This window comes from Passer montanus, unplaced genomic scaffold, assembly GCF_014805655.1.
Source record: "Passer montanus isolate IOZ18808 unplaced genomic scaffold, ASM1480565v1 scaffold14, whole genome shotgun sequence".
Classification (NCBI taxonomy): Eukaryota; Metazoa; Chordata; class Aves; order Passeriformes; family Passeridae; genus Passer; species Passer montanus.
Genome location: NW_024360941.1, coordinates 6,183,944 through 6,203,316, shown reverse-complemented (window position 1 = coordinate 6,203,316; position 19,373 = coordinate 6,183,944). Strand labels below are relative to the sequence as shown.

The 19,373-nt window shown below is 35.9% G+C and overlaps 1 protein-coding gene across 3 annotated transcripts in view; it reads left to right on the top strand.

Annotated features, from left to right (window-relative positions):
• SPOCK3 (SPARC (osteonectin), cwcv and kazal like domains proteoglycan 3) overlaps window positions 1-19,373 on the top strand; it is a 159,923-nt gene that overhangs the window by 52,613 nt on the left and 87,937 nt on the right. For 2 of the 3 annotated variants that reach the window (XM_039700300.1, XM_039700299.1), the window contains exons 3-4: window positions 9,980-9,988; window positions 10,080-10,125. In XM_039700300.1, the coding sequence (XP_039556234.1) occupies window positions 9,980-9,988; window positions 10,080-10,125 (55 nt within the window). The remainder of the gene's footprint in view (window positions 1-9,979; window positions 9,989-10,079; window positions 10,126-19,373) is intronic. The other variant, XM_039700301.1, reaches the window with a different exon arrangement.

Below are 19,373 nucleotides of genomic sequence, written 5' to 3'. Positions count from 1 at the left end.
AATGATGCTAAGATGATGTTAAGGGTGGTATCTCTGTATATATGTAGGAGAAAGAGAAACCTTAATTTTCTTTTCCTCTCTTGCTGAACTAAGATGTGTGTAAACAAGCAGATGATGCCTGGTACATTTACATGCCTAAGAGAAGAGCACTGTAGGAGCTCACTTAGAAAAACTTCTTTAGAGCTATTCCCAAACATTTGGACTAAAACCAGGGCTAGATCACCTCATTTGAAAAACAAAGGATCAGGAGGGCAAAGCAAATGTGTCACATACACAGATTATTTGCTATATCTGGCAGTATTCATAAGGGAAGCTGAACCAGTCTAAACCTTTTTGCTGCTGCTGCCCTGCATTAGGAAGCCTACAGCTGCAGTTTGAAAGACAGAGGAAGGCCACTGTTTCTCAGCTATTTTATGGATTCTGTAGATGCACAGTGAGTAGGGTGTTTTGACTTGTGTTTCTCTGTATCATATCCTGATTTTCTTGGTATTTTTAATACATGCTAATCAATTAAGATACAGAGTATCCCAGGTAGTATTTACTTCATGGGGGTTTCTTACATGTTTTTCACCACGCATGGTTAAGATATCAAAAGGATCTTAACTCTCCATAATACAGGCATAGTGGCTGTGATTTCTTTAAAATTAATTTACTTTTATTTGGGATTCCTAAACTTCACTGTCAGTAGGATTCAGCCTGAACTTCTTGTTTTGTTTATCCACCTGGTATCACCATCATGCATTTCACTTGAAACTGTTGCAACTCTCTTGCCTTAACTTAGCATTGCTTTTGTCAAGGGAGGAAATAATTGGAATGTACAGTGTTGTTGACATTTTTGCTAGTTAGTGTTTGCAGATACAATAATAAAAATGTCACAAGACAGGTGTTTCTGAAGGCATGAGGAGGAAACAATTGATCACAGATGTGCTAGAACTAGTGTTTGAAAAATTGGAGCATTAGAAAACTTCTTGAGACAGCAGCCTCTGTTGATTTGTCTGAGAAATATTGTGGTGTTATTTTAATCTCCACTAATATAAACAGAGCTTTTCTTGAAAAGGAAGTATCTGATTAGGGGAGGTTCAGAATAGATAAATAATATAGCAATATTGTAAATTTTAGATTTACATTTCATTTTGAATATAATTTGAATGAGCACAAATCTTATTTTTTCCTGCAAAGACTGGCATGTTTTTGAAAATAAGTTATAGTTGTGAAGCACATTCTTAAGGAGGTATGTACTTCACAGCTACAGGAATTTAGGCTACTAAAGCCTAAATTTCTTCTTAAGCATGTGGAACATTTGGCTTGCAAATATTTTTCTAAGAAAAGAACCCTGACTTAGTTCTGTTTAAACAAAGAGACTAAGATATGCCAGTGAAATCCCTTTAATCTGCAGAGTAACTATTTCTTTTTGGTGAGACACCTGATCTTTTCCAAATGTATCTAATTATTATGCCCAATTTAAAAAAATATAATTTGAATGAGCACAAATCTTATTTTTTCCTGCAAAGACTGCCGCTGCAGTGAAGCACATTCTTAAGGAGGTATGTACCTCACAGCTACAGGAATTTAGGCTACTGAAGCCTAAATTTCTTCTTAAGCATGTGGAACATTTGGCTTGCAAATATTTTTCTAAGAAAAGAACCCTGACTTAGTTCTGTTTAAACAAAGAGACTAAGATATGCCAGTGAAATCCCTTTAATCTGCAGAGTAACTATTTCTTTTTGGTGAGACACCTGATCTTTTCCAAATGTATCTAATTATTATGCCCAATTTAAAAATATGTTGCTTGCTGAAATATCTATTTTCCCAAATCCCTATAAAATACCATTACTTTACTAAATCACCTATCACCCTGAAATCTGTATGTGCTTCTTCCGTCTTGTTCTTCAGTTTGCTAAATTTGTTATTTTCTAATGTTGGTAAGAAGTGTGGGAATTTCTATCCTACCAATCAAAAAGTTACTTAGAATATAGTTCTCTTTTTCTCACCATCCTTATTTTCTCTTGTCTTTATACTTCTTCTCTTATTGGTGATAAACTGCATGACATCTTATTTAAATTCTTTAATTGTAGATAGGAATTATTTTTGTATATCTGTGTAGCACTCTTGAGCTCAGATAGCAATTTAAACTACGTACCTCTGTTAAGTTCCAAACATGTGGTATACGTGTGCTTTTCCCTCCATCCCATTTTTTGTTGGCACATCTGTTCTTACTTGTTTTGTAATGACAATAGCACTGTAATTCCTATCATAACATTTTGAATTCCTAAATTTCTTCCATTTTGGACTGTTTTCACACTAGGGTGTTCTTTGTCTCCATGGCAGTGAGGGGTAGACTGGAACATTGTCCTGAGCCTTAGCGTGAGAGGCTTTTTTTTTTGTCCTCTCCTGGGAGAAACAGACCAAAATTCTGTCCATGCAATTGGCATGATATAGTAGGTTTCATGATTGTCTTTGTAATTAATTTTCTCCTGGTTGGAAAACAAACAATCAAACAAAAGCAATGTTATCAAAAGTATAGTATCTGTATTTGCAAGTGATTCTGGGACATGCTAAAAAGATATAAATTTTCATTTTTCTGAATAAAAATTGATGACCATCACTTTTTCCCCCTCTTGCTGTGGTCAGATAATGGTTGAAAAAATGTTTCCCAAAAGCTGAGTGAGAGCCAAGGCCTTTTCAAATCCTTTTAGACATTTAACAGACCTTTAAAACCTAGACTGTTACTGTCCTTGTGCCCTCTGTGTGTCCTTCACATCTTACAGGGCTTCTGTCCTGAAAAAAAAAAAAAAAGCTGGTGGAGAAAGAAGAGTTTGAAAAGACAAATTACATGAGCTCCTGTCATTTGTGGAATAGTGCAGCATTTGGTACAGAAGGTACACACCCCCATTGTCTCCTTGTGCACAAAACTCTTACTTCATTGTGCAAGCCTCTCTGGCTGGTCATTGGCAGGTCTCTGCACTGAGTATTCCTTTCTTAGCTTTTATCTTTTTAAGATGTTAACTGTTTATTCCAGTTTCCAGAGATCGCCATTATATATTTCACCATATTTTTTTTTAGACACAAGGCATAGCCTCACAATCATATTGCCATTCTCTTTCAGCATACAGGGTAAATTCCCTCCAGCCCCACATATGTGATCTGAGCTCCCTGTATAGTCTGTTGTTGTTTTCTGTTTTGCTCTTGGCTGTCAGTGGCACTGCATGCAGAGGATCAGGGAGTAATTTTTGCCCTTGTTGCCTTGGGCTGGTGCCTTAGTAAAGTGGCATCTGAGGAAATGAAACAGGTGTATGAAATGCTTGAGCAGGCATATGAAGGTCTCACAGATAGTCTTTCACCTCACATATGTCATCTATTTTCTTTTTTTTTTTCTCCTATTGTCTAACAAATGTGTTTTAAGGCCTTCTTCACAAGCTGAATCTTGAAAGCATAATAGGAGGAGCATGAATAGAACTTTTTGTATTTATAGTGAAAAGATGGTGCATTATTTCTTTTATCCATGATGAGAAATATGCGATGCACTTTTAAAGAAACAATGTTTTAAATTTTACTGGGATTTAGAAGCTTATAGTGTTTGTGCTTTGATACTAATTTCTTCCTTTTCAAAATGTTTTTCAGTGTTTTCTCTATATTTCTGAATATATGCTTTAGTGAGCATTTGGTATTTCTTGACAAGTGATTTCAAATACTGTGCTATTCAAACTTGCTGTTAGTAACGCTGCTAGTACCAAAAAGACAGCATCCACAGAAATCTTAGTGAATGGGAGCTGTGCAACAGAGAGGGCTGAAAAGTGGTGGCTCCCAGCCCAGCTTTATCAATGGTCCTAGAAACACGAGGCAAAGGAAGGGAGCGGGATAAACATTGCATGTGGGGAGCTGAGTGCCAGAATCACTGGAAGCAGCTATTGATTCTAATTGTGCTTTGCCAGCCCCCTGAATGCCGGCCTCAGGGGTGGCAGGGCCCAGGAGCTGGAGCTGGGGAGGAAGCTGACATCAGGCTCCCTGCAGGCTGGCACGGAGCAGCAGAGCAGTGTCCTGTCACCTGCCAGTGCTGCCCCGCTCCTGCGGGCTGCCTGCCACACAAGCAGCAAAGGGGCTCTGCAGAGAGGCTCTGTCTTGCCTGCAGGGGATGGTGTCTTCCTCTGCCAGAGGAACAATGCTTGTATTACCTCTGGGGTGGCTCATTATTTTGGAGTTTTTCTGGTGTTGGTCTTTGAGTTACTAAACTGATAGTTATCTGGACTCCTTGATTCTCAGAAGTATTGATGTGAAGGACCACTGCCTTTGTCTGTATCTGAATACTTTGAGCGCTGAACTCCTGGTGGTTTTGGCTAAATTAATTATGCTTCTAATGGGGCACTTAATCTACGGTTAAAGCTGGCAGAAGTCTCCATTTTGCTAGTCTGTAAATTGCTTCTGGGCTTGTTTTCTTTAATTTCTTAAGTATAATAAATGTGGGGTTTTAAAATTTTATTTTTTTTTTTGATTCACTCAAGAATGCTTCCTGCTCTGTGCAGTTCTTACATTTGGCTTTATGGGAAGCAAAACAGGTATTTCAGCTGGTGAGAAAAGGACGATCTTGTTGAGAAGAAAGCATTGAGCCAAAAAATGTGCTAGATTCAAAGTTCCTGCCCTCCTGGAACTAATTTTGTTCCTAGTTGTACTACAGACCTGTAGCTATGTGACATCACATAAGGTCTGACAGATCAAGCAACCTGTTGCATGCATCTGGGACAATTAGTAAAAAATGTGCTAAGGAGCACAAGGTCCATGCTGGCTTCTTGCCTTCACAGGTGTTCTGAGATATGTGAGATGCTGTGATTGTAAATAGGGTTCAGGGGAGTGATCTGCCTTATTCTCATGTGTGCACTGTCCTGCATTTAACAAGCTAAGCTGACACTCCACATTTGTACAGCAGAGTGCTCGCATGACTTATGATAGCTCAGATGTCTGTGCACTTCAGCAGAGATGGAAACCAGCATCTGGTAGGCGTGTATCCACATGCTGCTGAACAGCAGGTCTGCATCCTGGACGAGAATTGCAGACTAGCTCAGGTATCAGGCTGAGGAATTTTCTCATACATAAGCATAATGCTTTTTCATGGTGCAATTTATAGTTCCTCACTTATGTTTTATGTTTTGGGGTAGTACTCTCATTAGATGTGTGTATTTTAGTTACTCTGTGTTTGCTGTCTGTGGCCCTCATTTATTTAAGGAAAGTACAGTATTTAGGACTGGTGGATTTCCCATATGATGGCAGCTTTGTTGTTGTTTCATCCTTTTATTCCTGTAACAATTCTGTATGTCTCCAGCAATTTAAGGCTTTGTAGGATAATGACAATCTCACTGTCATTAGACTGAAGGTCCTGGAGAAAAATACAAGCAGAAAAAAATTTCTGCACATGTTTCATGCTTTCTTTTTCTGGCACTGGAAAGATGTTGGTGCAGAGGCATCAGATGGCAACTCTACCCCAGCTCTTTTGGTGAGACTCTAGGATACAAATATCTGTTACGGTCACTGGGGACGTTTGGGGCAAATGAGCAAAATCCTCTGCTATTGGAATGGTGCAAAGATGTGAGGGGGAGATACTTGGGGAGCTCAAGTTTGCTGCAAAAGTGAGCTTGAGGCAAGGGGAGAGCTGTGATGTAGGACAGTTGGCTGAACTGAGTTGGCTTGTTGAAGTGGAGTCTGAAAATAGCACAGCTACCAAATAGCAAAGACCTAGCCTAAAAGAGGTAAAGAGCTTTCGTGTTGGATGAGAAGCAGATGGGTGTACTTGAGATGCAGATAGAAGAATTGGAATGGAAAGCCCATTAAGAACTCCTTGAAATTAAAAAGAGTGAAATACTCAATAGGAAAACAGCTAACAGCAGTGAGGAAAAAAAAATCCGAATCTAATGCTGTAGATTTTAAGTTTTTAGGGAGCATGTGCAGCCAGAAAAACTTTTGCTTCTAAAATTGTCAAATACAGTTCCATGTCTCTCTATATATTGAAATATATAACTCTTCTTTGTTAAAAACAAATCAACCCCTCTGTAAGAACAGGGAGGCCAGCAGTAAAATGCACTTTTTGCATTATGGTAAGTGATACAAAATCTGAATGGAATTTTGTATAGGCAGAATTAAGTTTGCTGTTGAACAGTGTTCAGGAAATTGTGTCTTTCCTGCTTTGGCAACTCTTAGAAGTATTGTTTCTTGAAAAGTTATTATAAATGAAGCCTGACATTGTGCAGACTTCTTCTAAAATTGGTAGTTTGTAAGTCATATAAATAACAATATCCCTGTGCTGCAGCAGTGAAATTGATTTTAATAAAATATAAAGATAATTATAAGTTCAGAAAACTGCTTCAATTTTAATGGATTCTCTGTTAAAAATCAGCTTTTATTTTAATATATTAGCTTTTATTGTGTAGGCCGTTCTAGAGCTAAAATATTGAATACAAAACAAGGGCTGAGTTTTCTTTATCCAAGTTTTTTGGGTCAATCTTGGTCTGAAAATATTTGTGAGGAAACTTCCTTCCTTGCCCATGGACACCTGCTGTTCTCTGAGTCACTCATCAACCATGTATCACTATGTTCTTTAGAATACAGATTTCTGTTCAAGTGATGGCAGCATCTACAGAAAATGTTACAGAGGTGAGATGGGTTAAATAATGTAACGTGCTACAGAGGAAAGAAAAGCAATAGGATAGTAGCTTCTGTGTCTATTGAAAGATGAAAACTTCCACTGCATAACTACATTCCCATGTATAGGCTAGGTTTTGTGTTGTTTGATGTTTTTTCCATTGAGTTTTTTTATTTCTTACCATACTTAAATGTGTATTTTTTAAAAACTTGCGTAACAACTCATTTTTTACAATAAGAGAATACATATAGAAGAATATTCAAGTCCAAGAAGCAATAAAAATGTTCAAGGGAGAATATACTTTTTCCTGTTTTTTAATATCTTTTCTCATTAAGCTGCTGTTTTGGTTCTTTTTATAGGGTTGTCAGATTTTCAGATGATTTTGTTTTTTTAATAGTAAGAGCTTTTCAGGAAAAAAAGTTATTAGTCTCAAATTGCATATATAACTGTAGCATGAGCTTAAGTTCTTAGAAATACTTCATCGCTGTGACCCTGAATGAGCATAATGCTTAAACATGCATAATTTTAAGGCATGGATATTAAACTCATTGAAATCCATCATCCATGGCTATTAGAAGTGCTTTGTGTCTTTCACAGAGACACTTGAAAGAAATCCTGGCATTTCACATAGTTTCAAGTAGAGCAGTAAGGATGAATTTTCTGTTTAAAATGTATGAATACTGTTAGCTGGAAAATATTGAAAAAGTGGTATGGTTATGTTACAAATCTGTGACTTTATTCTGCTGAATTTTACAACTTGCCCTTTAACATGCTCAGGACAAAGGCCAGGAAATCCCTGGAGAAATTCAGGAGACATAGGGTCTGTCCTGAGATCCTGAGACACTGACTTTTGCATTTATAGATTGCTACAGGATGCTTTACCTAGGCTGTGATGCTACCCAGCCTTCACTGTAAACTGTGTATTCCTTCATTTGGTTTTTATATTGAAATTATGAAAATGAAGCTTTGTACGTTATATAATGGTCTTGATTACATTCTGCAGAGGATATTGAACATTATTATAATCAAACTTACTGACTGGAGATCAGGAAAGGTCTGAATGTAAGAGGAGGCCAGGCTTTTATGCAGAAGGTTAAACAGCTTCAGGAATATTTGTAAAATCGTGAAAATATAAGTTATTGAAGCAATTTCTTTACTTAATCTGACAACTGATTAACAATTTTAATTGTTTGTAGAGGCACGTAGGGATTTTGTTTAACATGTCCAATAGTGGATTTTATTTAAGTAGCAGCTGATTGGAAAAATTAATTCTTTAGGAAAATCAGTATAGGCACATATAGTTAATAGGTATTTATATTTTTTATTTATAATAGAAAATTCCATGCAAATCATTCAAATCATACTAAAAAGAACAAAAACACAGACACAACCTATAAAGACAACAGAGGGGTAGGCATATTGAGGAGAAGAATACAGAACAATATAGTGTTGTGTTGTGTTATAGATCCATACTGCTGCTTCATCTTGAATGTTCTGCACAATTCTAGTTGCCAAGAAAACAGACTTGGGAAAGATTCACAAAAGGGTAACAAGGAAGGTAGGGAACTGCTTTGTAGACAGAAGTCAGTCAGCAAGACTTCTAGCAATGCCTGAGGGATATTATATTTGGCATCTGTGAAGTTGTCTGCAGTATAGAGATGAACAAGAATTGATTTATCTTCTGGATGGTTTCAGGCCAACTTGAGAACATATAATTTATACAAGCCCCACTTGTACATTCCTCCTTAAGCAAAATGCAGGATGCTTTTACTTAGAGGGGATATTTGGTACACTTGGGATGACTTCTCTTTTGTTCTAATAGCTGAATGTTCTAGATACTCTAATTTTTCTCTATTTTAATAATAACAACCCAATCTTCTGCATGCGCTCATTGTGAGTAAACATTGTTGATTTAGTAGACATAGAAAGAGAATCTACCACTTTGATGTTTTTTCAAGAATTTTAAGTTTTGCCACTGTGGTGTGACTCCTGGAACAGCATTACCTTACAGCTGGTTCAGACCCGTTCAGAACACCACTGTAGGAATAACATCATGGTAACTATTAGCAGGAATGTTTGAAAACCATAATAATTGTAATTTCTGTTTACTTCTTGTGTATTTGAAAAAAATGATATGCCTATGTGTATTTTATTACTTTAAAAATACAGTAATTAAAAAGGCAAATCACATACACTGATTTGTAGATTGTTAATCTGTGCAGTGCCAGAGTAGAGCAATGGTTAAGTATTGGTACAGAAATACAGTTCTATTTTGCAAATCCAGATTCTGCTCATTTCTGTCTTTGTCTTTCAAAGCACAAATTTTTATAACAACATTTTTACTAATGAAACATAATCAGTCAAATACGGTTTAGGCTGCAACCACTCTTTTTTCCTCTTCTTTTGGAGTCAAAACCCAACAAGTGTTCTGTACTTGCAAAGACGTATTTGATGCTTGATAATTTAAAAATTCTGACTGTGGGGCTTTGACAACTGTATGAGATTTACATTTTCTCAGTAGTTAAAATTTGTATACATTGATGGTTTTTTACAGTGATCTTTTAGCAAGTGGGATGGAACTGCTGGATTTGACAGTACACACACTGTGTTTTATTAAGTTTGATTTATGCAGACTTTAAAATGTTTGGTACAGTCTTTTAAATATTTTTTTCCTAGAGACTAGTTAGTTGGATTAGAACGCAATAATAAACAATTCCAGCCATTTTTCTGTGACACCTGTTATCTGAGATGGGCAGATCTATTGTCTTGGCTATGAATTCATAATTTCTTATCAAATTTCTCATAATCTTGGAAGCAATTAATTTAATTCAAGTTTTTCCTTCTTGGAATTGAAGCTTAATATAGCTGATGATATAATGAGGAAGATATTTTATGTTTATAAAGATGATTTGTAAATAAATAGAGCTCATTAGACTGACTAAATGAAAGATCTTACTGATGTGGTTAAAACTACATAGCAAATTATTTTTCTGAAACTAACATATTGTTTAAAATAGCTGTATTTTATTGATTATGACTTTGAAGCTTTACTTTGGAAAAACCATGCATTGAAAATGTAGTTAAGTTTTTCAATACCTTGGAAGTTAAAGTACAGGAAAACTACCATAACATTTTAAAAACAGTGCTAGAGACATTACCTGTGTGAGTGCTGTGAGTAAGACTCTATTTTAAATGCTATTAAGTAACATTTTTGAATAACATTTTTACTATGAGCGATGCAAATGGCCTCTGAAATACACTGTTTTATGCTGTATAAGTAATTTGTCCCATTATGATAACTGTAATCTTTTTCTCTCCTTTTTTATTTTATTTTGCTGCTTGCCTTTCTAGGAAGTAGAGGTTGGTATGCTTCTTCTGTCTTTTATGATACTGTGAGCTTTTCATGGTTTCCTTATATTTTACTAAATTTAGGTTGTTTCTCCCCCTCCAGGATGATTATTTTCGTACATGGAGTCCGGGTAAACCATTTGATCAAGGTAAGATTCCACTCCTAGATACTTGTGTGGGATAAAATTTAAGTAATTATATTTGTGCTCCTGTCCTAGAATACTAACAGAATTCTAATTTTCTTTGTCTTCAAATAATTGATTTAAAGAAGACCAGAAATTCAGCCTAATCATCATTTTATGTCTGTGATTTTTTCAAACATTTATTGATTAGAGAGTGATGGGACCACTAGAAAAGTAGCTTAAAGTTTCCCTTGGAAAAACATGAGATTTGGAAGGTTTTGTTTTATTTGTATATTGAAGTTAAGAACTCAGGCATTTTCAGTAGGACATCTGACAAAAAACAGGCATGCAGTCTAATACTTGTCTTTTGCAGTCAAGAAAATAGAAATTAAGATTTTGAATGTCTCTTTATATCCATTGGATAAAAGATGATCTAGAAAAACAATTTTGCGAGCCTGTCATGTTCAAGTGATCTATCTTGAGGCAAAATGCAGCTGGAGCATTGGGATTGCTGCAGTACAGCAATTTTGGGCTGAGAATACTATGAGCAAATTCAGCAAACATTCCCATTACACATTCCTTCCCCAGGCATTGGAACTTAATATTTACTGTCAATATAATCCCCCTCATGTATGCTGTTTCAAAGTGTATTGATGCCATTTTAAAACTGCTGAAGATATTGGTACTTTTTTAATTGCTCTGAGAAATGACTTTAAGGATTCCCACAAAATGCTTTAGGGACTTTGTCTTGTCTGGTAGTACCAGTGGCATAAATGCAATGAAGAAACAGTGCAGGGGCTCATAGACAAGAGACCAAGATAAAAATAAGTGAAGATAGCTTTTATTCAGTTGTGAAGATAGTGTTTATTCAGTTTCAAGAACTTCCTCCACAATGGATACTTACTTGTTGTAATTTTAAAACAAAATTGTGGCTCAAGGAACTGGTAGTTGTGCATATTATAAAAACAATTAATGTCTTTCATATAAGCCTTCCAGTCCCTAAAGGGCTCTGTGTGAAAGCTGGTGAGAAGGGACATTTTACAAGGACATGTGATAGGAAAAGAGGTAATAGCTTTAAGCAGGAGAAAGGTTTAAATTAGATACTAGGAAGAAATTCCTTACTATAAGATGGGATGAGGCACTGGAACAAGTTGCCCAGAGAGACTGTGAACTTCCCATCCCTGGAGGTGTTCAAGACCAGGCTGGATGGGGCTCTGAGTAACATGGTGTAGTGAAAGGTTCACTGCCAGCAGTGAACAGGCACACTAGAACTAGATGATATTTAAGATTCCTTCCAACCTTAACTATTTCATGATTCTATGAATAGTGTTTTAATTCATTCTTCCTCATTTCAGCACATTTTGAAAGGCCTTCATATGTTAATGTGTTAAAGTATGTCGAAATTGCTCATGTAGACAGATCTGTGTAATTCTATTTGTGTTAATAAGAGATTCTATATGGAAATATATGTTCAAGCACACTAGGAGGGTAGCCCTTACTATGAAAATATATAATGATATTTATTCCTGGGCCACAAAATCTGTTTTTAAAGATAGAAAAATACTGTGATTTGTATTGCAATCCACTAACACAATTTTTTAAAGCAACAACTGGCATTTGTTTCAAAAAGATGACTTAGTCAAATTGAACTATTGTTTGCTTCTATCTTTATGAGATAGAAAAAACATATTTAAATGTTCTGACTGTATATTTTATAGGTGTGCATATATGTATACACCCCTAAATGTTTTTGTATTTCTGTAAATACTGCAATGTAACTTGTTAATAAACATTTATGTGGGGCTACGTATTACTGTTGGAATAAATCTGAGTGTTCTGCTAACATATTTAGTTACTGCTAAAAGGCAGGTTTTGCTCTTTCAGTGGTTTTAGAAAGCAAGTCGAATGTTTTGTGTTTAGGACTAAAGTTGACTACTTTTAGTAGCTTTATCAACCTTTTATCAATGCTTACTCAAGTTAACCTCCCCATAGACATACAATATTTTCTGACACATTTTCTTCATGCACCACTTTTACATCAGATGAAAACATACAGAATACTTCTGGTACATTTTATTTTTAGACTACAGTTGTTAGCAGAGCTTGGAGGGTGTAACTATTGAATGAAATTGCATACACAAAGACACTGGTGTAATTTGGTGGAGTGGAAAGGATGTTTTCCTTTGCTCAATGGAAATACCTTGGAGGAAAAGTGGAGTATATTGATGTAATTGAAAAAATGCAGCATGACATTTGCTCAGGAGGTTGAATAACCTGAAGGCATGGTGGTTCCTAGATGTATTTATGAAATTTCTTGTAGACCATTCCATTGAACTATTTTTGGCTTTTGTAGTATCAGGTTATATTAGATGTCTGTTTTCAGCAGGAATTTGTAGATACTGTTGTACAACAAAACCAGATTTTGAAACTATTTTGCTTATATTAGTTTAATGTTTGCCTTTTAGCTCCGTGTATTTTATCTACCTAGATCTGTAATAATTTGGGTAACTAAGGATATCCAAATATATGCAAACACATCTCTATAATTTGCAAATACATTTCTGTACTGTGAACTGAAATAATTTAGAGTCATATTCAAGAAAATAATTTGATTCACTCATTTGCAAGCCCTAGGAAGTCATAAGGGAGTTTAATGAAGATCCATTTGTTGAAGACTGAAAACAGTCGCGTAGAATTAACTTTGCTGCATTTGATATGTGCTCTCATGATCTAGTTTTTCAGTAGAACTATTGATGTTTTTAAAATAGAAACATATATCCATCACTTTCAAGATAAGCTGCAGGGTTTTGCAATTAAAATGTATCACGTAGTACTTTAAGATGTTGTCTCAGATAAGGAAATAATGGTGTCTTTGTAAGAGGACACTATGAATTTCAAAAAGAGAAGAACTGAAAAGCTTTTTAAAATATTTCATGCTTATTTACTAGTAAGACTACGCTATATTTAATCTGGTGAACAGTTCCCAGTTTCAGGTGTTTAGGTATGTTTAGGAATTCTGCTCGCTAATGAAGTACACTAAATCCTATGTTAATAGATTCCCGCTGATTTATTATACTATTAGCTAGCTCTTGTCTGGAAACATCTCTTGTAGATGTCTGAGGAACACTTTCATGGTGCTTTTTATTAATTATCTGATGCTGTGTTTAGATGATTCTTTTACTATTTCTCTTTTATCAATTTACCTATTGTGGTAACATCACAAAAGTCCCTTGTCCCGCACAATTCACAGACTTGGCTCCTAGCTCAGGTTCACTGGATAATACACATCTGCTTCTCCGGTTACAGCTTGCAAATTGTTTCAGTATTTATTTCTTTGGGGTCATTGAATGGATTCTAAATTTTTTAGCTATTTTTAGGAGTCTGTAGAAAGGATTTTTATTGAGGCTACACTGAGCCCATAATAAGAGGTTTTGCTACTGCCTTCAGTAGCAGTCTAAGCCCTTATTTCCTGCTGTCCTGACATCTTTGCTTTATGTTAGGTCTAGAGTCACCATGTTAAGGATTATTATAAGATAAAGTAAGAAGTGTGGTTTTTTTGTTGTTTGTTTGTTTGATTTTAACATGGCCAAATCCAGGATGCAGGTGTCAGAAAAGTGGAAATGTGATGCAGGTGTCAGAAAAGTGGAAAAGTGACCATGACTGTCCAGAGGCGCAGAACCAGAGCTTTTCGAGCTGGCAGTGTGCTGAGAAAAGGGTGTATGGAACTGTTTCTTTGCAGTTACAGACCTGCTAAAATTTAGTCCTGCAAAACTCTCACTTTAGAAGTTCAGCTTTTCTCTACTGTGCTGGCATGTCCCAGATAATGGCCATGTCCATGAGCACTGCGTATCTAAAAATATTTTGGTGTGTACTGGGACTGCTTCTTCTTTACAGGCTCACTTAAAGGCCTTTGCTTATGTTTGTCACAGAAATTTAATATGAAGTCATGTAAAGCAGCTAACAGAGGTAGCTATTAAGAACATGAAATTTGGAATAATATTACAGTTTAATGGTGAGGGAAAAAGAAATAGTTTAACAAATCCCTTTAAACGAATCAAACAGTAAGCAAAGACTGTAAAGAAGAAAAAAGAGCTGTACATAGTTTTACTTGAATAGAAGAATGAAACCTGAAATACTGGAAGTTGCCTTTTTGACCTGTTTAACATCTTGTATTTAAAAATATCTTAATCTTAAAAACTACAAATATAAAGAATGTTAAGAAATACTCTTTACAGAATTTATTTTACATGGAGGTTATCATTCAATTTTACCACAATTTTACAATTTTCTGGTAATTTTTGTTATTTCAGTCGTCTTCAAAATGCAGATATATTTCCATTTCTTTTGTATTAGATACTTCATATGAATAGTTTACTGGATTCTGTTTTAGTTGATTTAAAAAAATTAAAAGCTGAAGTTGATTACAGTAAAATGAAATTGATTAAAATTCCCTATGTAACTTAAGAATGCGTAATAAAATACAAGAAATTAGAGTTCTCCAAGAGGCAAAAATAGAATCATTAAGGTTGGAAAAGACCTCTGAGATCATTGAGTCTAACCTTTAACCCAGCCCTTCCAAGCCTACCACTAAACCATGTTGCTGAGTGCCACATCTACGTGTCTTTTAACCACCTCCAGAGACAGTGGCTCAACTGCTTCCCTGGGCTGCCTCTTCCAATCAATGCTTGGAACCCTTTCAGGGAAAAAACTTTTTCTGACTATCCAGTCTAAAACTTCCCTGGTGCAACTTGAGGCCATTTCCTTTTTGTCCTATCACTCATTATCTGGGAGAAAAGACCAACTCCCACCTCAGTGGACTCTCAGGGAGTTGGAAAGGGTGATAAGGTCTCCCCTGAGCTTCCTTTTCTCCAGGCTAAACAACCCATCTCCTTCAGATGTTCCTCATCAGGTCTGTGGTCCAGACCTTTCCCCAGCTCTGTTGCCCTTCTCTGAACATGCTCCAGCTCCTCAATGTAGAGAGTGCCCCAAAACTAAACCGAGGATTCGAGGCGTGCCTTCACCAGCACTGTATTTTATAGGATGTTGTTTTGCAAGAATAATCACCTTGGCAAGTGAGACAATAGGTGGGAAAATTTTCAGGAAGGTGCATTTCTGTAGGTCTGCAGATGTTTCTTTGCCCTTGTTGCCCTATATGAAGAACCCAGTTCTAACACAGCCAGCATGTCTCTGAGTTATGATTTGGTGTGTTTAGGAAAGGATAATATAATGCTTAACTGTTTACTGGTGACATACCACTATTGTGCATGTTCATGTAGTCTTAAGGTGTTCTTTCTTTTCTGCCAAATCAAGAAAGTGAACATTTTGATATAAAAATAAAACCCAAAAGTGCTTTAATAAATCTGTTGAAAACTTTAAAATTGTGCCAGAGAAGTGTGTACTTGCATTTCTCCTTGTCTTAGTGGGTTTGGATGTCTTTGTAGAATATTTGAGAGTTCCTTATTAATATATATTCCTATATATATATAGAAGAAGCTCTATATAATTGTCCTGATTTTGCTGTCACTTACACCAGTCTGGGCCCAAAATAGCTATGTTTTTCAGCAATTTAAACAAACGAGATAATTTCTGAATTGTCACAGATAATGATGAGGGAGGCATTTGACTCTGACTGTGTGGAATTTCTCATTTACATCTCCTTTTGAGCTATGTGTAACCTATTCTCTTGTAAACTTTCAAGTAATGCCCAAAAGACAAAACATTAAAAAATGGGAATGTTTTTGAAGCAGAGATCATAGGTATTCGGGAGGGGGAGAATTTCTTATAATTTAGTCACTGCACAAGTGGCTTAAAAAATGTGACTGAGTGAAGATAATTGTTTTAAAGGGAGTGGAGAAAGAATGAGTGAAGTATGTGAAATTTTGAAAAAGAGGTCAAGCTTCAGTGGGTTTATTCCAGAGGAAGAACAGAGACTGGCAGATTCAATTTTACTTTTTTAGCACTTATTTTAACTTATATTATCAGTACCTAGAATACCATGTTATGAATCAGTGTAATGGCTTTTTCATGTCCATTTTAGAAAAACTTTATTTGCAGCAGTGAGCAAAATAGAAATACACAGGACTTTGTGTCAGATGGTTATAAATTGGTATTAAATGTTCCTTTGTGTAGCAGAACTTTTGTGTGGCATAACTACAACTGTTGCAGGGCAGCTAGAAACCCAGTGCTGATGTCCCAGAGCTTACTAATATAGAACATTAGGAACAGTGGTGGTTTTTACAGACGCATGATAGAGACTTTACCAATTGTCCTTGAGTCATCAGTATGGAGAGCTCTGAACACTCGTGAGAGGAGAATTTCTTGTGTAGAAGCTACCTCCATACACACAGCCACCTTATTTATTGAAGTACTTGCTCACAAGTTAGAAACCAGACTACACACCAATGGTGTTCAGGGATTTGAATCTAAATTTTTAATTACTTCTTTGGCCAGCTACAGAAAAACCTCTATTCTAGCCTTCTTACTGAAGTTGTAGATTCATGTGTCCAGATGGAACTAGTGTTCAGGAAGATTCCTTTTGTGAACATCCAGCTGTAATTAGCCATTCTGCTTTTTGTGCTATGTAGTGAATTGTACATGGCAAATACAGTCTCTGGGAAAAGAAACAAAAATTTGAGGTTCTTCTTTTTCAGAACTTTTTCATCAAGTTACTGAGGTAGACTACTTCTTGTTTATTCTATTTTTTTAATATAAATTTCAGATTTCTAGCAGCACATTGATTAATTTGTATGTTGAAGTTAAAAGGTGTTGATCCTCAGTGGGTATGTTGCATAGTAAAATGGGTTTCTCTTGTTATGAATCCACAGCAGTGTGGATTCAAACCACCTGTGACTGAGGAGGGTCTGTATGTGCACATGCAAATTTTGAATGCTGATCACTGTCCAATTTAGGCAAAAGATAACCATTACCACTATTCATTTTAATGAAACATTTATCTGGGCTGTGTTAGCTGACAATATCAACTGAGTATTTATGTGATCTGCCTTGCTCTCCTCCCTACTGTTAATGGAAATTGTGGTGCTGGGATTCTGCAATTATCTAGACCCACGACACTTGTCAGTGAGAAATCCTGCTATAGCAGGTGAGAAATTCTCCATCTTTCAAAATGGAGAAGTAAAGATACTCGCAGTCTTCAGGTACCTTCAGGAACTGTGTTATTTATCAAAGGAGGCAATATGAGTCATTCCTTTCTATGGCTCTGTCTGTCTTGGGTTATAACCTAGGAATTTGACCTGATTATTAATATTTTACCTAAAACTTTTAGATAATTTAAATGCTTCTTCTCTCTGCATTGTCAAATATTAAAACTTTGCAAAGAAGTCACGACTTGCCTTTTAAAGTAGTGGAATGCCTTTTAAAGTAGTGGAATATCTTAAGTTTTTAGTAAATGGAAACAAAATATGTAGTTGCTTCTTATTTTGCCCATCAGAAATAAATCAGAACATTGGAGGAAAAAAATAGACTGTAAGTCTGAAAACTTTGTCCTTAACCTTTTTCCACCTTTCATTTTACTTGGGAGTGGAAAGAGAGGAATATGTTAGAATGCTCTCAAAAGATTGTGGAATAATGATAATTTACTCTGGTTTCTGCTGAAGTGCTGCCATTAAGAATATTCTTATGTTATGGATTGCTAGTCTTTATTTCCTATTTTATTCCCCATAAAATGGGGAATAATGTCTGTTTTTAGGAGTGCCAGCTGTAAATTAGCTTACAGAAGGGATGATGGGAAGCTTTTTAAATTGCTTTCCCAAATTTTGGAATTTTGCTTTTTGTAACAGTGATATTTTTCTGCTTGTTGAAATTTAGGTAACGTGACATTTTATGTTACTGTAACCAGATACATGGACAGATGTAAAGTAGGCATGCAGACAAATAACCTATAGCAAGTACACTTTTCTGAATATTAGAAGCTGTGTAAAGCTGAACATTATTGAGTTGTTAAAGCTCATCTCAGACCTGAATCTTCAGAATCTGGTTGTGTGTGACATTGTAGGAAGTTAGCTGATACAGTACTAAAGAGATGATTTCTGATAAGAAATATGTTTATGCAAGTCTTATGTCTAGACTTCCCTCTCTGTAGTGCAAACCTATACCTGTTTTCAATAGCAGTGTAATTGTGCTGTGCAAATGATGTTTTCACTTCAATTATGGGGGGGCAGAAGCCTCTAATTTTCATAAATATGGTGATATTTTAGTAAATGTTGATTGGATAAAAGCTGAATAAGTAAAGACTTAGTGCCATGTATTTCTTGATATAAATGAGTTACATGCTTAGCAGGAAACTCAGGAAACTATGATACTTTTCCTGAGATAAATTTATGCATTTTGATAGTAGTCTATGATATTTAGGATGATTCCTTGTAGAGACCAGACATACACATAGTCAGTCGTGTCTCTGCGTTATAAGGGGAGTACAGTTCCTCCCCAGCATGAAGAACTTCAGGCCCTGGTTTTGAAAACTGTTTTTCTTGTGGTTTCACCTTTATTTCTCTTGAAAATTATTCATTTGCCAGTTCAAAGTATCAAATAAAACAGGCTCAAGAGAAAGGCAAACCATTTCCATGCTTTTGTAAATATCTAATTTTTTTTTAGTCCTTTCAAAGCTGGCAAAATTAGTAATGCAATCTGATGTGGATGCTATGTACTTTATAGTGTAGGATTGTGTTCAAAGAGAAAAAAGAGACTTATAGTGGTTTTCATGGTTTCTAGCAAAATTTCTTTCTGTGTTCTTTCTTGTTATATCCTCAAAATAAACATGTTGTTAGTCCAGGCATGTTGTTAGTCCAGGCAGTTCAATTTTTTGCATTCCAAAAATCTGCCCTTTTTTATCAGTTATCTGATCTCTCCGTTGCTGTTTAAAAAAATAAATTTCCAAGGATATACATTCTTTTCTGACTTCTGCCTCAGTAAAACTTAGTTCAGTAACTAAGAAAGTTTCATGAAAACGTAGTGGGAAAAGGGAGGCCGTATATCACGCGTAAGGCGAGGAAAAAACACTTCTACAGGGAGCTCATAGCTGACGGAGAACAAGTTCAGCAGGTCACGGAGGGATGATGTGAAGTAGTGTCAGTGGCAAGACTGTCAGTGCTGAACATGCTTTTGAATATAGAAATGATCCTGTGGTTTTGGCGCCTGTGGCTCTGCTGGCTTGCTCACATTGTTAGTGAGTTTGTACCTCATCTGAGGTGATCCAGGGTTACATACAGGGTGTGATAGCCACTGAATCAGCAAATTGCAAAAGATGATATTACTTATAT